The following is a 21,267-nucleotide window of genomic DNA, read 5'->3' as shown; positions in this document are numbered from 1 at the left end:
CTTCTTCATGAACAACTGATTTCGGAGATTACCTTTATTACCTTCAATCCAGATAATCAAAGCAAACTGTTGACCACCAAATCCAGTCATTTCATTAAAGTCATTATCAAAACAATTACAATGACAACCAAAGATCTCTGACTGAAAATGGGTTTCTCTGGTTTAACTTTCCCATCAACATATCTTGAATCTAATTTTTACTTTTGTCACAGAAAACAATTACAATATAATTTGCATACCTACTAATTAAATCAAAATAAATGTTCACTGATTAATAATAAAGCTAGTTGGCTAAAAACCTATTGAACTACGGGAAAAATAAATTTGGATAACCAAGTAATTCAAGGTTTGATCAGTGAAAAAAAAGATGCAGTGAAATGGTTAATTAATTTACCAATAATAGCTTGCAAATGATTATGACAAGAGGCCGATGATTATACTGATGACAATAAGTTTCACACGATTTTAATGATTACTCGCTAATTATTAATCAAATCACAATGAGCGCGTCAACATAGAGTTTAAATTCAACTTGTTATTCCCAGTAAATCTGTTGATTAAGCTAGCAAAGAAACACGGGTAAACAACAATTGGTTTTTGTCAATTTGTATTGTTTTTTTTGTGATTAACTAACTTGTCTTGAATTGTTTGACTGTCACAGACACTGTTAACTGTATGTACATACACAAATCAAGTCCTTCATTAGGCTAGTTAATCATTATTACAATTTAAACTCAACAATTGACAGTCTCTCCATCCAGTCTTGCTTTGCCTACAAGGACAATCTCCACCTTAGCCACGATTAAACCTTGCCACCCACTTTCTTAATTGTGATACATTTAATTGTTATAATGTAAGTATATCCAAGTATCTTAGTCATTTCCCTCCTCTTGTCATCATCTCTCCTCCTTTTTTCCTCACTCTCTCTCTCTCTCTCTTTTCATCAACCTCTTCATTACCATAACATATCCACTTTTTTTCAAATGCAATACAGTTGACACTGTAATACACCTCGTGTATTCCCCGTCCTCATCTTCTCTCTCTTTCTCTCTCATCTTCCAAGATTAAGTTTCCTCTGATAGACATGGTTACCTGTGATTTCAATCCTCAACCTGTGGGCTTCAATTCCCTCCCTCTTCTCAAAAAACCACCTTCCTCTATTCAGCTGGTTAAAGCCTAGGTCAATGGGAAACCATTGAGTTGTGATACATAAAGTAATAACAAAAAAAAAATGATTGAAAAAAGTGAAATCACCAATTGTTATATTTTGTTATCAACTCCTTCTTTAATAAATAGCGATATTAATCATCCACCATATGATTTTGTAGTTGATAAAAAGGGTTTTGTGTGAACACAAAACTCATATTAATTTCAGTTTATCTTGTCATTTAGCTAATCACCAACCAACCATCAACTAACGATCAATTTAACATCAACCCAAACTCATCCAACTATTGACCAGTGCAAAGTGTCTTTACTATCAATTGTGATCTAATCAACCTCATCTTGTTTTTGTTTTTGTTTTGTTTTCACTAATCAATTGTTTTGGGTTCATCAAGTTATCATGAAGACTCCGAGTTGGAAAAAATGGTTAATACTAATTGTTGGATTAATGGAGAATCTAATTTTCACTGGAAGCATTCTCGGTTGGTCTGCATTGAATTACATGCTTAAAGAAGAAGGTGTTTTTGAAAACCTTTGTGATTTACCCGTAAATTCAGACATTCATATTCCAATGATTCCAAGCATTTTGCAAAACTATTCAACAATTGAATATCTTCCCTTTGAAACACACAACAATTTAATGCCACCATCAACCCAATCATCATTAATAACATCATCAAATGTTTCAAGCGTCTTTTACACCAACCAAGTATGTAAATTGATCAACTTTCACTTATTTTCACTCAATTTCCCAAAAATTCATTCTCACTCATTTCCACAAAATTCAATGAGACACTTTAATTTCACTATTTCCGGAATTCACACTAATTGTTATTCCAATCTCATTCTAAATTGTCCTCAAGTTGAACCTAACTGACGTTGGAAAACAGAATTCTATCAAATCAGATTCCATTGATCAAACCAGAGCAACTGTGTATTCATCAGTAATTAAGTATTCAAATCAAGTTGAACCAAACCTTGAAAATACCCAAAACTATGGAAGTAAACAATTCAAACAAATTGATAAAATTAGTCGACATTTGCAATCATTTGTAAAATCAACAAGATTTTGTCAATTTCATGATATAAATTGTAACGGAAAAAAGTGTAAATTTTGCATAATTAAGGAAGCAATTAACTTTTTTGTGTAACAACTTGTAAAATTGAAAATCCAATGAAGGCCTGACGATAATGAGACGAGTAAAGGAAATGACCTTTTCAATGTTTAACTATTTAAATCAACAGAATCAGATAAATGACCGATACCTGGAAGTGTTCACAATTCATCTAATTGTGAAGGTGATAATGATTGCAATATCAGTTGAAGTCAAGTCTTGCAAAAAAACACATTTCTCCGAAGATTTGAGTTTGTTTTTTTATTGTTCAAAATTGAACATTTTAAACCATTTGAAGGCAAACCCGGAACCTTTAAATATTAATTTGAAGGTTAATTGTCAAATTAACTAAATTTCATTCTCTCCTAAAACGGTTCAGCATTTATTAATAAATCACTGATTTCTGTACTCGGTTGATCACCTCAGCAGGTCCAACAGTTACAAGGACTAAACAGTCAACATTTGATTCAATTGTTCAATTAATAGTTGATGAGAGACAAAAGCTCATTTTGCTTGATTCATTGTCAACAATCAAATATCTCGATTTCTAATCAATTTACTGATTTAAAATAAACACTAATTGTTGACTTAGTTTTCAGGTTTTCTCAGTTTATCCTAAAGATTTTGCTGTTTTTCATTTTCCGATGATTTACTGATTGTTGGACGGAGATTGTTGATTTAGATTCACTGTTTCAGGTTTATTTGTTTGGTGAAAGTAAAAATGTTTGTTTTTCTGTTCTATTTTCATGGTCAATGTCGATTTAATCATTCAGAATCAGTACGAATCTTTTGTAACCTTAATTACTGTTAATGTTGTTTCCTGACAATTTTTGCAACAATTTGGTTACATTTAACTTGATCGACAATCAATTCTGGTTACCAATTGTTGCTAATATTAACATTGAATCGAGAAAATTAGTTGATTATTTACATGGAAAAGCAAATTTCTAGAACAATTTACATTCATATTTTGATCAGAATTGCTTGCAAATTACAATATAATTAGTGTGAATGGCTAATGGAGTGAAATTTTCTGCCAATGTTTTCATGGAAGCTTTACGTTTCTTGTTGATACATTTTATGGATTCATTTGTTGTTTTTCAGGCTCATTATTTATCAACAATTTATTGATTCTCATTTATTTAGGATCTGACTGATAATTCAACACGCTTATCATCAATAATATCTTCTCTGTCATCAACACCAACGCCATCAACATTAACAATTACAAGCAAAACCTGTGCAACTCAGGATCGTGTTTTAAATTTAGCTTTCACTGTTGGAACCTTTTTCAATGGCTTTACTGCCTTTGTTTGGGGCTTTTTGCTTGACAAATGGGGCTTGAGAAGGGTTCGTCTCTTGATCAAGTGAGTAATCAATTTAACTAATCACAATCTATTTTAAAATGATCATTTTAAGGTGATTTTAGACTTCCATCTTTACAATTAATGCATAGAGTTATTGGGTTTGTTTCATTGATGCTTACATTTTTAGGTGAAAATTTGGTTGAGTTGGTATCATAATGTTAAATTTACCCATTTCTTGATTGTTTGGGAATTCAAGGAATTCATTTTATTAAGTAAATAAATTGAATTTGATTTGCTAGGAAAGTGCAAAACTGTAAATTGCATTTATACCTTTAAACGGCTTCGTTTGGTTTGCTTATTGATAGTCAATGAAACAATTTTACTGCCAATTTAGTGATTTATTTGTTTTTAAAGTAACAATTTAGATTATACCTTTTATGTATTTCAGCTTATTTATGTAAATGGTTCGTGATAAATCATTATAATTGATTGTGGTTAATAATGTTAATAATAAAATTGTACTCTTCTCATTGACAGTGCGTTTTTAACACTTGGTAGTATTTTACTTTGTTTCACCTCAAGAGGTAAGTTGCTTTTCAATTTGTTTTCTTGATGATGTTTTTCGTCTTTGACTGTTGAAAGTCAACAATCACAATATTGTTAGTTTGATTGTTTGACTATAAAAATGACAGAATAAGAAAAAAATTGACAACATAAAGGCCGTTTTCTTGGCTTGTTGGTTACTCTTTTAGACAAAATATTGTCTTGATTAAAGGCTCAACATTTTTGGGTGTTGAAAGTATTGTCAAAGATTGTTGATCCAGATTGATGCACATGAAATGATAAATCCAGTCTTGTCTTAGATTATTCAAGATTTAATAATCTCGTACAAAGAAGCACGTTCATTATGTAACCAGATTTTATTTATAATCTTAGGCCTACAGCAACCACAATTTGAATAAGATGTTTTAGTAACAATATTTCAAACAATTAGATCATCAATATCTGGTTTCAGCTGAAAACCCGCTGTGTTTTAATAGCAACTAACTCCTTCCAGCCGATATTGTAACAATGTTACTCTGTGACAATGGCTTGTTGGTGAACCCTTTGTCTATAGTGATTATTATTAATTTATGCTTTATTTTTGTTTAATTATTAGTTAATTAATTGTGCTTTTTTGAGTTGAATAATTTATAACTTAAATTACCAAACAAACGTTACTTCTAAACAATTTCAATCAATCTGTTTAACCTTAATGCAATATTTCACTGTTGAGTGTTTCATCTTTTATCAACCTCATATGATATTAATCCTTTGTTGGCCTCTTCTTAGCTCGATCATACTTGATATTTCCATCAGTTATACTTCTATGCCTCGGTGGCGTTCCTCTTCGAATTGCCAATATGCAAATAGCCAATCTATTTCCAAAACAGCGATCATCTGTAATTACCTTCTATAGTGGAGCTTTCAGTGCGTCAGCGTTCACTTTTGTCATTCTTAAATTTATGTTTGACGCTGGATTATCTTTCTATTGGACCAGCTTTACCCTTGTACTATTAAGTCTTGCCATGTTACCAGCAACCTTTTTCTTATTACCTTCAACTGTTATCAAAGAGGATGATCTATCTGGTTCTAAGCTTGCCTTAACCTTTACCGGAAATCGTAAATATTATGAGAAAAATATTACCGGTCCAGTTACATTAGAAAAATTTCGTTCCCTGAAAAGTCCTTCAACGGGACGCAAAGTATTTTCATCATTTTCATCAACCACATCATCTCTATCTCCATCCATAGAGATTCCAAATAAACTTTCTTCAGGTCTACCCATTCCTCAAAGGACTACCTATGAAGCAGATAATTTAGCTTATGTTTCTCATGGATCTGACGATGATAGTTTAGGTAACCTTTCACACATTTCAACGACATCGACTGTTACAACAGGAGCAACGACGCCAACCTCATCAGTTGATGGTTCACCTTCATCATTATCTCCGTCAACAGTTACACCAAACCCTGGTGTTTCACCACCACCAGTTCCATTGAAAGTTTCACTCTTCTCTTTAGCCTTCCTTCTTCATCAATGGTGGTTCTCTTGGCTTATAACATACATGATTATGTATGTTGGATCCATGAATCTTTGGTTAAATCGTGTTACCCATGATGCAGTGGTTGCAGGCAACTTTACTAAAATTTATGGTCTCATTCAAATACTGTCTCTTGCCATAGCTCCTTTAGCTGGATTTTGGATGGACTATCAAGTTAACCAAGCAGATTTAGTCGCAGATCCACTAGAAAGGAAATTAAAACGTATTAATTCAGGCTTCTGGCCCATGATGTTCACGACAGCAACTTTAGCAGGAATTTTGGCTTGTCGATTCTTTAATACTCCACTTGCCATTTATATATCGATACTTTTCATAACCTTTCTACGTTCTTTCCTCGTCGCTGTTGCCTCAGCTTTCTTAAGAATAAGGTAACTACACAATTTTACTTATTTTAACGAAACAAACTTAATTTCATCAGAATAAGTCTACCAAATTCAATCTTTTGACAATGGTGCATTTGTTTCAATAGACCTATTCTTTAAATTATATTCTGTTTTGTTATTATTGTGTTCATTTCAAATACCTAATCCCATGTAAATTGAGCTCATATATATTTTTTCTGGCCAACCCTTAAAATTGTTTTAATGCTGAATGAAATTTCAGAAATCACATGGACATTACTCAATCATAAGGTCAATGTTTAATCAAAATTTTGATAGTCATTTAAATAAGGAAAAACTATGACCTTTTCTTTTCTATCATTTTCAACATTTTCCCTGTTGTCTGTAAAATTTATATTATACAAACACTATTAAACAGAATAATCAGAGCGTTAACAGGAGAATAGTAAAGATCAACAGTAAATGACTGCTTTTTGCGGCATTGAAATTAATTTTCTTATAGTCTTTAGTCTTGAATCTTGATTATCGTATTGCAATTCAGTTTTCCCAATTTCCAAAGCTTTTAGAAACATTTATATCTTAATTAACACATAGAACACATTGATTACTCGTATATTTGGTGTAACACAACATCAGTTCATAATTTTTTAATTTCAACCATTTACTAGAAATTTGAAAACAATTGAATGAATAAAAATCAAAAATGAATATGTAGTTGGTTTGTATGCTTGCTAACCGATTCCTCTAATGTCCATTAACAGGTTTCCTGGTGACCATTTCGCTCGATTACTTGGTATTATGAGCACCTTTGGAGCAATTATCTCATTATTACAGTTTCCTCTTTTCATTTGGGAGGCGAGTTCACCTGAATGTGCTTTATGGGTAAGTCAAATCTAATCGATAAAAAAAGTTAAAATTATTCGAAGTCTAATTTCGTTTATCAATCTTATTTTCAGGTCAACCTATTCAATTGTGTTTGCACTGTTTTGGCGTTTTTAAATCCCCTTCATCTTGCATCAAGAAGACTACAGAAACGGTTGCTGGAAAAGGAAGAAAGACAGTTGATTCTCGCTCAAAGTTAATTTTGAACGCTTATTAATCACTGGTGATCAGGGTAAAATAGCAAAATCAATTTTAGTGCTTTCAAGTCTCTAACCTTTCTCTCTTGCTATTCACCAATAGGTCCTAAACCATCAACTTTCAATAATCATTTGAATTTTCATTATTTCATCTTGTAATTTAACTAAAGCCAAAACAATTGTTGACCTCAACCTTTGTTGCTCCTTGTTAATATTTAACCCATTTTGTTTTTCACTAATCAAATGGCTAATAGTAATTAAACTTGACAATCTTAAAGGTTTTCAAGGGTTGCTACTTATTGCATTGTACTTCCAGTGGCGTGTACAAAGTACGATGTGTTTGTTTTTTATAAATATTTTGAAATTTTAACATTTATCTATTTATTAATTTCCAAATTTGATATAAATATTAATTGTTATTTGTATTGTGCTAATTAAAAACTTATTGCCAAAAAATTAAAATAAATCTTAAGGCTGAAATGTAAACTTGTTACGACTCTCTCATTATAATCAATAAACAATGAAACGTGTCTTCAGTTATAACTAATTATTGTTTTTATTTGTAATTAAATAGAAGGTGAATGAAAACTATAAAAAATAGTTTTTATAAAAAAAACAATGATCAATGAAGTGATCATGAAGTGTGTATAAGAATGAAAAATTACAAGAAAATATTGAGTTTGTTTTTTAAAATTCGTACCCAAAATGGTGATCCAATAACATTGATTGTTTATGATCAGCATCAGGTAATTATTTGAGAAAGTCAAGCATCTAATGCACTGAGTTTCAAGTATCGACGGAAAATTTAACAGTTTATAGCGAAGAACTTTTTTTACTAGTCAATCATCTTCATACATCAATTGTAATCGTGTGCTGTAGTTTTGTCTAAACAAAAAAATCAAATTTAATTAAGCTGATTGTGTTGAGTTATTATTTGAGCTATTGTTATTATTATCGTTTCCATCAGCTCCAAGTGCTTCATCGACTAAAGCCATAATTGTTTTGAAATTACGAGTAGAGCCAGCATGGTTACCATACCATGGATATTGAGATGGGCACGAGGTTGGATGGCAAATTGGCATATATCGAGTGTCTGATCGAACAGCTTCATCAGCTGTAGCTGCTTCACCATTCTTATCGAGATAGTGTTTAACGACACAAGTATGGGGACGATTACAGGCTCCAGACTTGGGCTCTTCACATTTAGGACTCCAAGTGCCCAAAGGTTGAGGATCTTTCATCCAGGAAATCAATTGTTGGAAGGTGACAAAGTAAACATCCTTGTGGTCCTTTAATGTTTGCTCGATAAATTTGTTCAAGGCTCGAACCTTGGTTTTAGAGGTGAACCAGGTAACATGGAAATTCAATTGGAATGGTGCACGATTAGTTGAATAATGGCGATTAAAGTTGTCTGTTAGGAAGTCGACTATGTCTGATCCATCATCTGTTTCATCAGCCGATGGGAAAACACATTGATCCAAGTGATGACATGTATTAAATTCATTGAAATATGGGTTGATTGGAATTTCCCAGAGTCCTGGATAAGCTTTGGTTGGACATTTAAGAGGCCGACCAAGATAAGGTGAGGAACGTTTGGATCTATCCAAAAGATGAGTTGATCGTTTCTGCCTTTGAGGAGTTCCTGGTGGTGGTCCTCGTCCATTTCGTCCATCAGAATTAAGAATGTCTGCTCTTCCTTCAGAAGATGAACTTCCAGATTGACCATTGCCTCCATTATTATTGTTGGCAGCATTGTTTGAACAGTCAAATGGTTGACGATGATCAAATGTGAAGGGCCAAATGGGTACAGGACTTCGAGGAGCAACAATCGTAGAGTCGTACATTAAACCAAAATCATGTAACATTTCAAACATTGCATCGCCACCTGATAAGAATAGAAATTAAATTTTAACCATTTTGCTTCACTAGTTTTTTTCAAGTTACTAGGTTATTACCAGGTTTAAAGTAAGGTCCACGATGGCCGACAATATTGTCCCTTGTAAGGACTCCGTTTGTGGTAACTCCTCCATTGGCAAATTTAAGAAGTATTTCTCTCATTCCAATAACTTCTTCAGCCCATTGAGAATAGTTGGCACGATCAGTCCACCATGTTTCGGGTGTTCTATGACTACAAAGAGATACAAATTTATTCAATACAAATTTGATCAATTACCTTTTATGGCTTACGTGATTGTATGAAGTCCAATTTCGTGTCCCTGTGCAGCGAGCCATTGAATTTCTGCATAATTGGCATATTCATGATTGATGAAAAAGGTTGATTTGATTCCACATCCATTTGGATTATTCCTAAAAGATAAATCATGTTTAATATTTTTGAACACACATAATTATTGCAATAAACGGAACAACAAAAGGATAACAGAACCATTGAGACTCTCAATTCAAGCTTTGAGTATGATTTTAAAATAAATTCACCTTGATTGGGCGGTTGAATATTTGCCACTGTAACCAAGAATCTTCTTGTAAGGATCAAAGACAAGTTCATTAACAGCTCCACTGAAACTGAGCAGAATAAATTGAGGAACTTGTGATACTGGCAATGATCCTAAAAGAAAAGAAAATGTATATTAGAAAATATTTGTCGCTCTAATCTGAAAGATCATTTCATAAAATACAATTAAAATGACAGCCGATGATAAAATGGTAAATACCTGGAATGGTTGTTCCTTCATCAGAGCAAAAACAATTTGGAAGCTGACAAGTTTGCTTATTACAAATGGTCAATTTTTCTTGATTTGTTGAAAATTTTTCTTCTGGATCTTCTTCAACTGGACCACAAATCAAGGAAGCAGTTTTAAAAGTACAAAATTTAAGCTTGTCATCAAAATAAAGTGAAGGTGGACAGGCTTGTGAGTATGCATGGTAAGCACCGCAAAGGTAAAATCTTTTACAATTACTGGGATCAGCGTAAAGTCCATCTGATCTTGGACAAGCAAATGGAGCTTGATCATCGCCATCTTCACTTTCCTCTGGTTCCTCGGGTTTATTACGTGAAACTCCTCGTGATGGAGGCGGTGCAGGGGTCGATGAAGGTGGTGATGGAACTTGAGATCGACGACTATTTGGTTGACTACCAGATTGTGGTGCTCGTCGACCTTGTCCCCATGTTTGACCTGTCGATAGAAATAAATAGAATACGGAAATTTAATACAATCATATGTAACAAAATGATCGGCATTTACGGAAGTTAATAGCGTTTACTGAACATTGTATTGTCGGGTGTATAATAATATAACAATGAAATTCAATTGATTGAAGGATTCTGCTAAATATAATAGCAATTTAGAAGCTAAAGATTCATTATTATCAAAAGGATCAAATGATAATAATCAAACTATTTGAAAACAAAAAACGTAAACAGGTTTAAATGAGAGAACAGAGAAAATTGAATTCACAATTTTCAATTTGATCATTTGATTATTATTATTATTATGACAAAAGAGGAAATTAATGACTTGACCAGGTAATTTTAATTATGGCAAATCAATAGCAAAGTTACAGCATTTTTGCGGAAGTTTGGATTAATCATTGAATATAACCTTAATTAAATCATTAGAATTAAAATTTTTGAGCTAATTTCTTAAAGATTTTAATTCAATTGATTAATGAAAAAATGGGTTTACTTGATGAAATTTTGCGACTTTTTCATTCTAAATAATTGATTTAAATTTATTCATGAACTAATATCAAGTGAGACTTTTGCAATTGAAAATCAAAATGAAAAGCTTCATCGATTTTACTAATTGTTGATATATCGCAATATTGTAAACAATTAAAGAATAGTTTAAACACAATTCGGGTTTAAATTGTCGAAGCAAATCCTTATAAAGATGATCAACTTGAAAATCATCGAACTTGATCTTTCAGAAAATTTCATCTCAACAAACTTGATCGTTTACTTGAATATTTAAGGATCAAATAAATTGTGTCATATTAAGAGTAATGTATATTTATGATATTAAAGTCATTAAAGGTTGAAAATTCATTGATGTTGAATGTTAAATTGTATGAAAATGTGTGTTGATTGGTACAATTAAGATGACCTTATAATTGTGGGTTTACTTGACTTGTTGGGAACAAGCAAAGTTTTCATCAAGAATAAAACAGTTGATTGTTTCTAATAGTTGAGCTGGCAATCTAAAAATAGTTAAGTTAAACAACTGAATTACCTGAAAAGAGATTGAAATTTCAATCAGTAGCAAAAATCAGTCTAATGATCAAGAGTTAAGAATGGAAAGAATGAGAAGAAAAAAGATGTTCCAAACCAAATTATTGTTTAATTTGTTTTCCGTGTAAAACAAAATTGTTAACACTAATTAACACATTTTAAACGGAAATTTGATCACATATAACGTAATTAAGACGATCAGATGAGGTAATACAGTTAAGTGGCCGGTATTACGCATCTGATGGACATCAGGGATAAGATTTGGCTATTAGTATCAAACGTTGCTTCCGTGTCATGCCAATTTGATTATTACAATTTTTGCTCAATTGATATTGTAAACAAGTTAATAAGGATAATGATATTGATACGTATCATGAAAAGTCAAAGTAGAGTGAGTTTGACCAAATATTGAACCAAGAAAAGTATGGAACGATTGTTGAATCTGATTTACTTTAAAGTTCATCATTGGTTAGATGCACAAATTTTAAGCTCATTAAAGCGTAATCTGCTCCACCAAATTATACAAGTAAATAACATGTTAAAATAAGCTTCTTGATTTATAAGCTTGACATGTGAACTTAATCGACAAATAAAAGGGTTTAACGGGTTTGTTACTTCTAATGCAATAATAGCGGTTTCATGTTGTACTAAAGCTGCTTGCTATTGGGACACGGGCACTTTACTTTTGAAATAAACCTGTCGCATTGGTTTGTCTATTTTTTATCAACAAAAACACTATTCAAAGAACGGGATAGATGATAAAAAAGGCTTGAAATTAAATCAGTGTCGTTTAACAGGAGATTTTTTGAAGCCAACATCAGAATTTTAGGTTTTTCCTCTTCTCATCTTCCTACTCAAATAAAATCACACATGATTGAGTTATCTGGTTCTTCCAACAAACGGTCTTTAGTCTTCACTGTTATCTACACTACTATTCCAAATAAATACATGATACAGATGACGAGAAGCACAAAATTTTAAGTTAATTAATCGGGCGTAATTAAATGATGTTAAGTGAAGAAATTGCACCAAAATTAATCAATTAGAAAAGAGTAAATTAACGTTCACCCAAACAAGATTTTTTGCCAAACCAAAAATTGAAAGCCGACGCAGGTAAAAACGTCTCAAACTGGTGGATCCATAAAAACATCAAATCAAATTTACACTATTAATTGATTTTATTGTTGGTACACATATAATAACAACACATTTAATTAACTGTTATTTGGTAGTCCGATAATTTAAAATGAGTGGTTAAAAAGGAGATCAATTGAAATCACAGTATAAACAATAGACGCCATTGTAAAAGTAAACAAATTGGGTAATGGAAAAAATGAGTCAACTTACCGATGAGTAATGTGACAAGAATAAGAAATATGGCAGTTTTCATTTCTTGGCAGTTGTTCACAGTCGAATGAAAAGATTGGATTTAGTTTAACTTAAATTATTGTCGTTTTTAAAATCAACTTTTAATTACAAATTAAATCCTTGTTTATCGTACAGCCATGGGACTGTGGTTGCTGCTGGCAAATTAGCTTGGAATAACTAGTTTTTTGTCCAAAAGGTATGTATAATTGTTTGTGTCTTTGTTTTACCACAAAAATAAAAAGGTTACATTCACAGCTTTTGTGAATATTTTGGTGATGGTTTTGATGATACAATGTTAACTTTATTCCCTCAAGTTTTTTGTTTAATATTGGGACAAAGAAAGCTGGCGATGATTATGATGGCGGTGATGATACAGGAAGAAACTGACAAGCAAATAAATTTGGAAAACCACTAAATTGAAATGAATTTAATGTTATTCCGTACTGGGCAGCAACTGGAAAGGACTAATAACATTTTGCTTGGGACATTATCGTTGTTGTTCCCAAGAAGAAGGAAAGGTAAGGAGACATCATGTTAAAGAAAGAAATTAAGGCGGTGAAGAGAGAAGAAAGATGTTATAAGATGCAGTAAGAAAGCTTCGAACGTGGCCTGTTACAGATACAGGTAAAGTTAATCTAGGTCATCAGATCACTAGTTAATGACGCCTTCTTTTTTCTCATTATTTATCTTCATCTTTGTCTTTATTCTTCTTTCATTTCAGCTTACTCCTCTTAAAGTTTTTTTCTTCATCTTCACTCCAAACAGATATATATCCACACCATATCAGGAGCAAACCCATCTTCACTGCCTTGATTGTTGATCCACAACTGCAATATCATCAATTTTATCACAATTTCTAAAGACGGGTTTAGTTGACGTTTTTCAAGCCAATCTCAGCCAACCCAAGTCAAGCCAAGCCAAGCTCACACTTTCCATTATTATTCAATTCATACCAACAACTGCGAAAGCTTCACATCATCAAAGCTTATTCCCATTCAAAGCTTTGGGATTTACTTTCGGACAAGAATGATGCTCCTATTGAATAACCTCATTCGTTGATGTAAATAGTTAAATTGGCCGATACCATCAATTCATCACTCAAGTTTCTCCAAATTCAGATATTACTTGGCCAAGGAATGTTTTCTCGACTGAAAAGCAATATGAAAATTCAATTGTAACTAATGAATCCCTCTTTTTGTCGTATTTATTGCTAAAATATAATGATATTTTCCTTGATTACCTTTTGTAATCTTTTTGGAATTGGAAATTAGTTCGCTTTTTGATTGGAATCGTAGCAATCGTAAATTTAATGTCATTATGGTGCTTAATTATTGATAAAAAGATAAAAATAAGGCTTTATTCAAGGTGAACAGGAATGTCACATAAAATGATGTATTACAACTCATGTCAAGACTTTATTTTACTTTCATATAAATTAATCTTTCTTCATGCACATGGCAAAGTGATGATAATCAAACAATTATCATTGAGCTACCAATAGCTTAATTACTCCTAATATCCACTAATGTCTTCACCGTTTCAAATTTTGATTTAGTACGTAACCAAATATTTCCTTGCTTAAGCAAACAATTGGTTTATTTAGATACACTGTGTTTAACAACATAGTTTAATGATAAATCGATCAATCAATTTAACAGTATCTAATAGATATCTACAAATAAAACAGATGCGATTGTCAATGACAATTAACTGATGAAGTAATGACAAGTATATTGATTATAATATTCTGATCTAATTAATCTTTTCTGGAACGAAAATTCATCACTTTAATTTCTTTTAGCTAAATTAAAATGATTATGATTTAATTTGAGGGTCAAATTGTTGCTATTTGATATGAAATCGGTAAGTTTATAAAGATTTAGTTTAGCAAGATTTAATAATTTGATGAAAAATTACTTGAACTCGCTGTTTGAATATAGCGCTTCACCTGTTAGTAGGTGGAGTCTATAAAGCAGCAGCTAGCAAAGTGTTGACATTTTGATGAGTTGAGTTGAAAACAAGACTCAAGTTTAAACTTAAAGTTAGTAAATGTCGCTTTGATGTCTTTTGTATTTTTGTTTGATTATTACATTTAATTATTGATAACACAATGCTAAGATTGTCTCCAGGAGAATTTATTTTCATCATTTCAAAGGTATATATTGAATTTAAGTTATTGACTTTTGAGTTTCTATTCCATCATTTTCAACACTTTCACTATTTGTTTCTTTATTAATTTTCACTTTTTTTCTTTTTATCACTATATTTTATATTAATTTAGATTATCAGGTCCAAAAATCAAATGACTTATTCTTATTCTTTGTGATATTTTGATGATTCCGAAATCCTGTCCCCTTTAATCCAAATTATTGATCTGTGTTATTAATTTTCATCTTGGTCACTCCGTGTCAACTTTTCAAAATCAAATATGTCATCGAAAAGTGATACTCTGTGTGATTTTAGTTACAATCAATTGACCACAACCACTCAATCTGTTGGTTTTTTTCATAAAATCAAATCTTATTTTGTTGATTCATCTTCAAACAAATCAAATGCCGTTTACATGAAAATACTCTCTGCTGTTTTTTATGGTTGCTCATCGTTCCTGATTATTGCTGTTAATAAAGTTGTTTTAACTTCTTATCGATTTCCATCAGCCAAATTTTTAGGTCTTGGACAAATGTTAGCTACGTTATTTATTCTTACCATTGGAAAATCAATGTCTATTATCAATTTTCCAGATTGCAGTTTGGAAATTCCTAGGAAAATATTTCCATTGCCTTTATTTTACATGGGAAACTTAATATGTGGTCTTGGAGGTACGCAAAGGCTAAGTTTACCTATGTTTACTGTTCTACGTCGATTTGCTATTTTAATGACTTTGATCGGTGAATATTTCGTGTTAAATGTGAAATCCACGCCTCCAATAATAATGACAGTTGTAGCAATGGTTGGAGGGGCAATTATTGCTGCAAGCAACGATCTCTCCTTTGATGCCCAGGGTTATATTCTGGTTCTGAGTAATGACCTCTTCACAGCTCTTAATGGTGTTTACATGAAAGAAAAATTGGATGCCAAAGACCTGGGAAAATATGGACTCCTATTTTATAATAGTCTTTTCATGTTGCCTCCAATGATCCTTTTTTCCTGGTCAACTGGTGAACTAGCCTTATCCCTCCAATTCGAGTATTGGTTAAATTTTGGTTTTTTAATCTCATTCTTATCATCTTGTATCATGGGCTTTCTCCTCATGTATTCAACTATTTTATGTACTTCATATAATTCAGCTTTAACTACAACAATCGTAGGGTGCCTTAAGGTAATATTAATGATCTCATTAGGAAATTAATTTGTAGTTTAATCGATTTTACGGACTATTTTTCTCATAACTTTTCTTTTCATCAAAATTGCAGAATATTCTCGTCACATACATTGGCATGTACATTGGTGGCGATTACATCTTTTCATACGTCAATTTTATTGGATTAAACATTAGTATGATTGGTAGCATTGTTTATTCATATTTTATTTTTATAAAATCCGAATCGAAACTACCAATCGCCAGTGGATACAAGCCTGTACCTGCAGAAGACAAAAATGAAGGAAATAACATTGAAACAAAAGGCTAGTCCCGCGTTTGATTATTTTATCTACAATTTACTTAATTATGAAATTATTTAGTGCCTTAATGACTCTGGGATTTATGGAGTTTCTATTCCGACTTTTAGGCTTGGAGCTTTCCAGCAAATGAATCATCTAAAACTTTAACTATTGCCGAATTTTTATCCAATCAACTTTCTGGATGGAAGAAGCCAACATTATTTTAATTAAATTACTGATTAATCAAATTCATCGCACTTCATCGGGTGTTTTTACATACTTGTTTTGTTATGTTTTTAAACCATTGGATAGTGGTTTACTTTTGCCATCATGGAAAGCTCAATATTATCTATTCTGTGGTTTTGTTGAATCCATATTGGATTTTTTTACCATTGAACAAAAGATTATTTCTAGATCCTGTTTTAATTTATTTATAAATTGATTTATACCTTATTCATCTTCATTCTACTAATATTTTAAATCTTTAGATTTATGATCTAAAGATTGTGTTTTATAAAAATTACGCACAGTAAACTTTCTTTTTGGAAATTGTTCATTCTCTATTCATTTCTGACTATTTTATGGTAAAATTTTACGGTTCAGATTGTCTTGAGGTTAGCTAACAAGATAATAGCTAACTGTAATAACTAGATGATGCTAGAGATACCAATAAAATCAATGCTCTTCTTTACAGCGTTTTTATCTTTATCTTTTGCTTTGTTATTTGATTTGATACATTTGATAAATGCGAATCACCTCATTCGGATCGTGTATGTTTGACGACAAATTCACTTTTTATGACCAGAATCAAGAATCACTTGCCCATTTCAAGCATGTGAAAGTTATTGTAAAAGTTCATGGTTCCAGCACCGATTTCATGAATCCCTTGAACTAACAAAATCTGTAAAAGCAATTAGCAGCCTTGGTTTAACAGTTTGAAAAAGCTGTGACAATGGTTTTCTTGAGAAGAAATTTTGTTTGTCATGATTTTTATTGTGGCTCATTTATTCTGAAAGCAAACTAATAAGCACAAATGAAACAAAGTTTTTAACAGATTAAATTAATTTTGACAATTCAAAGTGAAAAAGTCCAAATCTTTTATTAATTAACAAAAAAATCCCATTTTCATTTCAACAGATACTTACACCATCTAGTGAGCTCAACACACTTCATTTTTGTAATTATTAATATAATTTAACTAATATCTCCAACTAATTGATTGAAACATTTATTAGCTCTTAATCAGCAACAAATAAAAAAATTCAATGATTTTAATTCGTGATCTCAACAAATGTATTTTCAGCAATTATTCTCGATTTGTCAATTGCTAGTTCAAGTCAAACTCGGACTACAAACCAACACCATCTCCTATTGAAATAAACAACTAGAGATACTTGGCTTTCACTTTTCACTTTTACAAGCTCCTTTGTTTAACAATATATGATCGCAATATTACAAGGTATACTAAAATTTGATGATATTTTTGGCTTTAATTTAGAAATTTTTCATTGACACTTCGTTGGGTGAGTAAAAATTTTTAAACTTTCCGAACTGCTTCGATTTCTATCGGCTCCATCTCTTATAATAAATTCCCCATAAATAATAATAGATTCCCCATTTTTCAGTAGTCTTTTTTACATTGATTTTTAACTTCTATTAGCTCCTCCTTGGTTTATCGGAGATTCCTCTTCATTACAGTGACTTTATCTTTCTTTTTCCTGTGACTGGCTTCCCTTTACCTTTCATCCACCATCATTATTATTTTTTATCACAAAGCAGCTCGTTTAATTGTTATTTCATTACTTCGCTATCTCTCTTTCACTTTCTCTGTCTTATTGTCTCTATTACCTATTTTGCCCTCTTCTCCTTGTTTTTCATTCATACTTTCTCTTTTTCTCATTTTCTCTGACTCTTTCTCAATCTCTTTCTTTCTTTTTGTTTGTATCTCATTTTAGGGTTATGTGCCAGTGAAACAGGATTCTGGATCAATTTTTAATTATCCTTGATTAACTGAAACGCTGTGTTACCCATCTCGAGAATCAGTATAATAAACACCGATTAACTTTGACGAGACGTTGTACTGTATTGAACATTGAACTAAAGATTACTTGCCATGTTTACATGGCATTGCTGAAGTCGATATTTACACAAAACCGATTCAATTCCCGATAGTTTATGATAATGAATAATGTTTCATCCTAGTAAGCTTAACGAAGAGCATCCTGATTGTATGATGGCTCCACCGCCTGTGTCTCAACAATTTTGTTTGAAATGGAATGATCATTCATCCAATCTAGTGAAATCTTTTTCCTTAATGGCTTTTGATCAAAATTTTGTGGATGTCACTCTTGCATGTGAAGGTTCATTTATAAAAGCTCATCGAGTCGTCCTTTCTGCTTGTTCTAACTATTTTAAGGAACTATTCCTTTCCAATCCATTCAAACATCCAATAGTAATCCTCAAAGACATGAAAATGGATGATTTGAAGGCGATTGTCGATTTTATGTACAAAGGAGAAGTAAATGTTTATCAACACCAATTGGGAGCTCTCCTTAAAACTGCAGAGGTACTTAAAGTTAAAGGATTGACAGATGCAAAAGACGACGATGATGAAAATAAATTAAATCAGGATATGCGAGAAATGGATAAGGAAAACGAACCGGTTAACAATGAACTGCCTCGAACTGGTGTTGACCACTCATCTATTTTAAATGAAAATGACTGCCAAATTAATGGTGTTTCCTCACAACAACATTATCAGCAACATCAAATCCAACCTCCATTACCTTTATCAGCACACTTAGCACCTCAGCAACATCCAATCCAATTAACTCAACAACAGTCTCCTTTGCCTCAACAAATTACCGCTCAAACTGTAGCGCAAATACAAACTCAAATTTCAAATACTGTTCAACCTCACACGAGTTTGAGTCAACAACATCAACAACATCAACAACAACAGCAACCTCTAGCTCTATCGTTGTCATTACCACCAGCACAAACTCAACAGCCGCCTCCACAGCAGCTACACCAGTCACCTCAAACCCATCTTAAACATGATACTGAAATAGCTCAACAAATTCAAGCAGAACAGATCATTCAACAGCAGCAACAGCATCAGCAGCAGCAACATCAGCAGCATCAACAGCAGCAACAACAGCAACATCAACATCAGCAGCAACAGCAACATCAGCAGCAACAACATCAGCAGCATCAACAACATCAGCAACAACAGTCACATTTGCAGCAACCGTCACCACAACAACAAAAGCAGTCGATTCAACACCATAAAAGGCGTCGAAGAAGATCTAAAAGATCTGTTGATAGTTCCTCTGTAGACGAAGGCTCAGCAAGTGATGATGCTTCTGTATCTGCATCTGGTGATGATGACTCTGCTTCTGGTGATAATTCGATGTCCAAAAGATTGAAAGCCCCGATCCCCTTGTCTCAAGGCAATAGCTCCAGCTTAGATAACTCAAATCATTCCTTGACATCTCGTAGGCGACAACCATTAGCACTACCACCCCCACCACCTCCTCCCATTATGTCACAAGCTATTCAGTCTCACAGAGAAATAGGTAATAACAGTGATTATGGGCACTTGGATGATGTGAGTATTGTATTTAATTATAATAAACTCAAAACATATGTGCAAATGTACAGATAACAAGTATTGCAGCTGTATCAATAGTATTATTAATATTCACTTTTTGTTTTAATTTCAGAGCTCTGAAACATGGCAAGACAATGAGCAAATATCGATGAACAATCCAATTGGAGATGCTTCAGAAGAATCCAATGGAATGATTGGTAATCAAATCGACTAATTGAATTTTTATTCGTTCAAAATTATAGCACACATTTTTGTTAATATATTGGCTGATCTTTTCTTTTCATAGATATAAAACCTATCGTATCATTTGATGAAGGCTCTGTCGGTGCATCTATGAATAATATGTCTGTTTCATCAGAAAACATGATAGTGTCACATATGGACTATTCATCTTTATCGCCTGGGTCAACGGGATCAATGCCGTCTAATGCATCTAACACAGGTGAGATTTAAAATAGGAATTAGTAAATTATAATAATCTCTTTATGTAATACTAATTTTAATTTCTATTTCTTATCTTTAGGCAAAGTTTGTAGATGCCAACATTGTGGGTTAACTTTTACTGCATATAGTAGTCTTAGAAGACATATGCAGCGTCATTTTGCTGATCGAGAAAGATATGTTTGTGACATTTGTCTTAAATCTTATTCTCGTAAAGATTATCTGAAAGAGCATAAAAAGTTGAAACACCCTACTTGATGAATGGACTGCCTACGGATCCAATTCATTTTCAATAAGTTTCTGAAATCTGTCAGAATGCATATAACAGAAATTGGAACTACGAAGAAAGCATATTTTCTTTAACACTATTTACAACATATGGAGAGAAGAACATGCTTTCATTTTTAAATTAATTTGAAACATTTGCAACCTGGTTTTCATTTATCTTGTGTTCTTTTACTTTGTTTGCTTCATTGTTAAATCAACTTTTTTGAACAATGTTGAGCGAATTCAACAAAATTTTTACCTGTGAACTCATCAATCGTTATCATTTCATCCACATTTTGATCTGGTTTTTTTCTGTCCACATCAATGCTTCTTCATCTAAAAAGAAAAGTGCGATAATTGGAAGACAACGAATAAGTGAACAGCAAAATTTTCGGAAATAACATTATAACTATCATCTGGCCGATTAACATTGCACCATATAAACACCTACACACTCATCTCACATTAAATATTATACATATTCACATACAACATATATTTCCAAAAGGATCCACCAACTTTATTGCTTTAAATCTAGAAAATGATTTGTTTTTCGTAATGAACTGTAACAAAATTTAATATAAAGACTCAGCTTTAATTGATCATTTCTAAATCATTTCATTGAAAATTTTATTGAGATCACAATTTGAATGAATTATAATGAAATCGCAAACATTT

At 32.2% G+C, this 21,267-nt stretch overlaps 4 protein-coding genes and 1 long non-coding RNA gene across 8 annotated transcripts; 4 read left to right on the top strand and 1 right to left on the bottom strand.

Annotated features, from left to right (window-relative positions):
* The first annotated feature begins 499 nt into the window (after positions 1–499).
* LOC107359093 (equilibrative nucleobase transporter 1) lies at positions 500–7,597 on the top strand. Of its 3 annotated transcripts, none has more exons than XM_025162904.2 (7): positions 500–853; positions 1,560–1,873; positions 3,426–3,646; positions 4,124–4,170; positions 4,919–6,059; positions 6,794–6,914; positions 6,989–7,597. In XM_025162904.2, exons 2-7 carry the CDS (start codon positions 1,565–1,567, stop codon positions 7,112–7,114), a joined length of 1,965 nt encoding a protein of 654 aa, XP_025018672.2. In that variant the 5' UTR covers positions 500–853; positions 1,560–1,564; the 3' UTR covers positions 7,115–7,597. The 3 variants fall into 3 exon arrangements, with proteins under 3 accessions (XP_025018672.2, XP_015781028.2, XP_015781027.2); XM_015925542.3 differs by lacking the exon at positions 500–853 and having other exon boundaries at positions 988–1,873; positions 6,989–7,146; positions 7,215–7,597; XM_015925541.3 differs by lacking the exon at positions 500–853 and having other exon boundaries at positions 988–1,873.
* A 46-nt stretch (positions 7,598–7,643) lies between these two features.
* Positions 7,644–12,844, bottom strand: LOC107359094 (chitin deacetylase 8). 2 transcript variants are annotated; one of them, XM_015925543.3, is made up of 6 exons: positions 12,648–12,844; positions 9,784–10,245; positions 9,548–9,677; positions 9,299–9,418; positions 9,067–9,239; positions 7,644–8,996 (listed from the first exon to the last, which is right to left on the bottom strand). In XM_015925543.3, exons 1-6 carry the CDS (start codon positions 12,688–12,690, stop codon positions 8,020–8,022), a joined length of 1,905 nt encoding a protein of 634 aa, XP_015781029.1. In that variant the 5' UTR covers positions 12,691–12,844; the 3' UTR covers positions 7,644–8,019. The 2 variants fall into 2 exon arrangements, with proteins under 2 accessions (XP_015781029.1, XP_089123243.1); XM_089267117.1 differs by lacking the exon at positions 12,648–12,844 and adding an exon at positions 12,369–12,555.
* On the top strand, positions 12,722–13,904 carry LOC107359097 (uncharacterized). Its single transcript, XR_001568014.2, has 3 exons — positions 12,722–12,864; positions 12,983–13,292; positions 13,390–13,904. It is a non-coding gene; the product is annotated as an uncharacterized LOC107359097 (long non-coding RNA).
* A 768-nt stretch (positions 13,905–14,672) lies between these two features.
* On the top strand, positions 14,673–16,817 carry frc (UDP-sugar transporter UST74c fringe connection). The gene is made up of 4 exons (XM_015925544.3): positions 14,673–14,823; positions 14,950–15,987; positions 16,082–16,292; positions 16,397–16,817. Exons 2-4 carry the CDS (start codon positions 15,097–15,099, stop codon positions 16,417–16,419), a joined length of 1,125 nt encoding a protein of 374 aa, XP_015781030.1. The 5' UTR covers positions 14,673–14,823; positions 14,950–15,096; the 3' UTR covers positions 16,420–16,817.
* Positions 16,818–17,680: 863 nt separating this feature from the next.
* Positions 17,681–21,194, top strand: LOC107359175 (uncharacterized). The gene is made up of 5 exons (XM_015925647.3): positions 17,681–17,791; positions 18,224–19,878; positions 19,994–20,078; positions 20,168–20,323; positions 20,405–21,194. Exons 2-5 carry the CDS (start codon positions 18,457–18,459, stop codon positions 20,578–20,580), a joined length of 1,839 nt encoding a protein of 612 aa, XP_015781133.2. The 5' UTR covers positions 17,681–17,791; positions 18,224–18,456; the 3' UTR covers positions 20,581–21,194.
* The last annotated feature ends 73 nt before the right edge of the window (positions 21,195–21,267 follow it).

Source organism: Tetranychus urticae, chromosome 1 (assembly GCF_039701765.1).
Source record: "Tetranychus urticae isolate SD_2017Ah chromosome 1, NJAU_TeUrti_SD_1.0, whole genome shotgun sequence".
NCBI classification, from domain to species: Eukaryota; Metazoa; Arthropoda; class Arachnida; order Trombidiformes; family Tetranychidae; genus Tetranychus; species Tetranychus urticae.
Note: the sequence above shows the minus strand (reverse complement) of the source record. Positions and strands in the feature narration are given on the sequence as shown.

Excerpts from the sequence above, each read along its gene's own strand:
- LOC107359093 (XM_025162904.2), top strand. The coding sequence starts at position 1,565 with ATGAAGACTCCGAGTTGGAAAAAATGGTTAATACTAATTGTTGGATTA. Across the intron at positions 6,060-6,793 it reads TCAGCTTTCTTAAGAATAAG|GTTTCCTGGTGACCATTTCG; the intron begins GTAACTACACAA and ends GTCCATTAACAG. Across the intron at positions 6,915-6,988 it reads CACCTGAATGTGCTTTATGG|GTCAACCTATTCAATTGTGT; the intron begins GTAAGTCAAATC and ends TCTTATTTTCAG.
- LOC107359094 (XM_089267117.1), bottom strand. The coding sequence starts at position 12,450 with ATGTTTTTATGGATCCACCAGTTTGAGACGTTTTTACCTGCGTCGGCT. Across the intron at positions 10,246-12,368 it reads TGGCAAAAAATCTTGTTTGG|GTCAAACATGGGGACAAGGT; the intron begins GTGAACGTTAAT and ends TTCTATCGACAG. Across the intron at positions 8,997-9,066 it reads TGGACCTTACTTTAAACCTG|GTGGCGATGCAATGTTTGAA; the intron begins GTAATAACCTAG and ends TATTCTTATCAG.
- frc (XM_015925544.3), top strand. The coding sequence starts at position 15,097 with ATGTCATCGAAAAGTGATACTCTGTGTGATTTTAGTTACAATCAATTG. Across the intron at positions 15,988-16,081 it reads CAATCGTAGGGTGCCTTAAG|AATATTCTCGTCACATACAT; the intron begins GTAATATTAATG and ends TCAAAATTGCAG. Across the intron at positions 16,293-16,396 it reads AAATAACATTGAAACAAAAG|GCTTGGAGCTTTCCAGCAAA; the intron begins GCTAGTCCCGCG and ends TCCGACTTTTAG.
- LOC107359175 (XM_015925647.3), top strand. The coding sequence starts at position 18,457 with ATGTTTCATCCTAGTAAGCTTAACGAAGAGCATCCTGATTGTATGATG. Across the intron at positions 19,879-19,993 it reads ATTATGGGCACTTGGATGAT|AGCTCTGAAACATGGCAAGA; the intron begins GTGAGTATTGTA and ends TTTTAATTTCAG. Across the intron at positions 20,324-20,404 it reads GTCTAATGCATCTAACACAG|GCAAAGTTTGTAGATGCCAA; the intron begins GTGAGATTTAAA and ends TCTTATCTTTAG.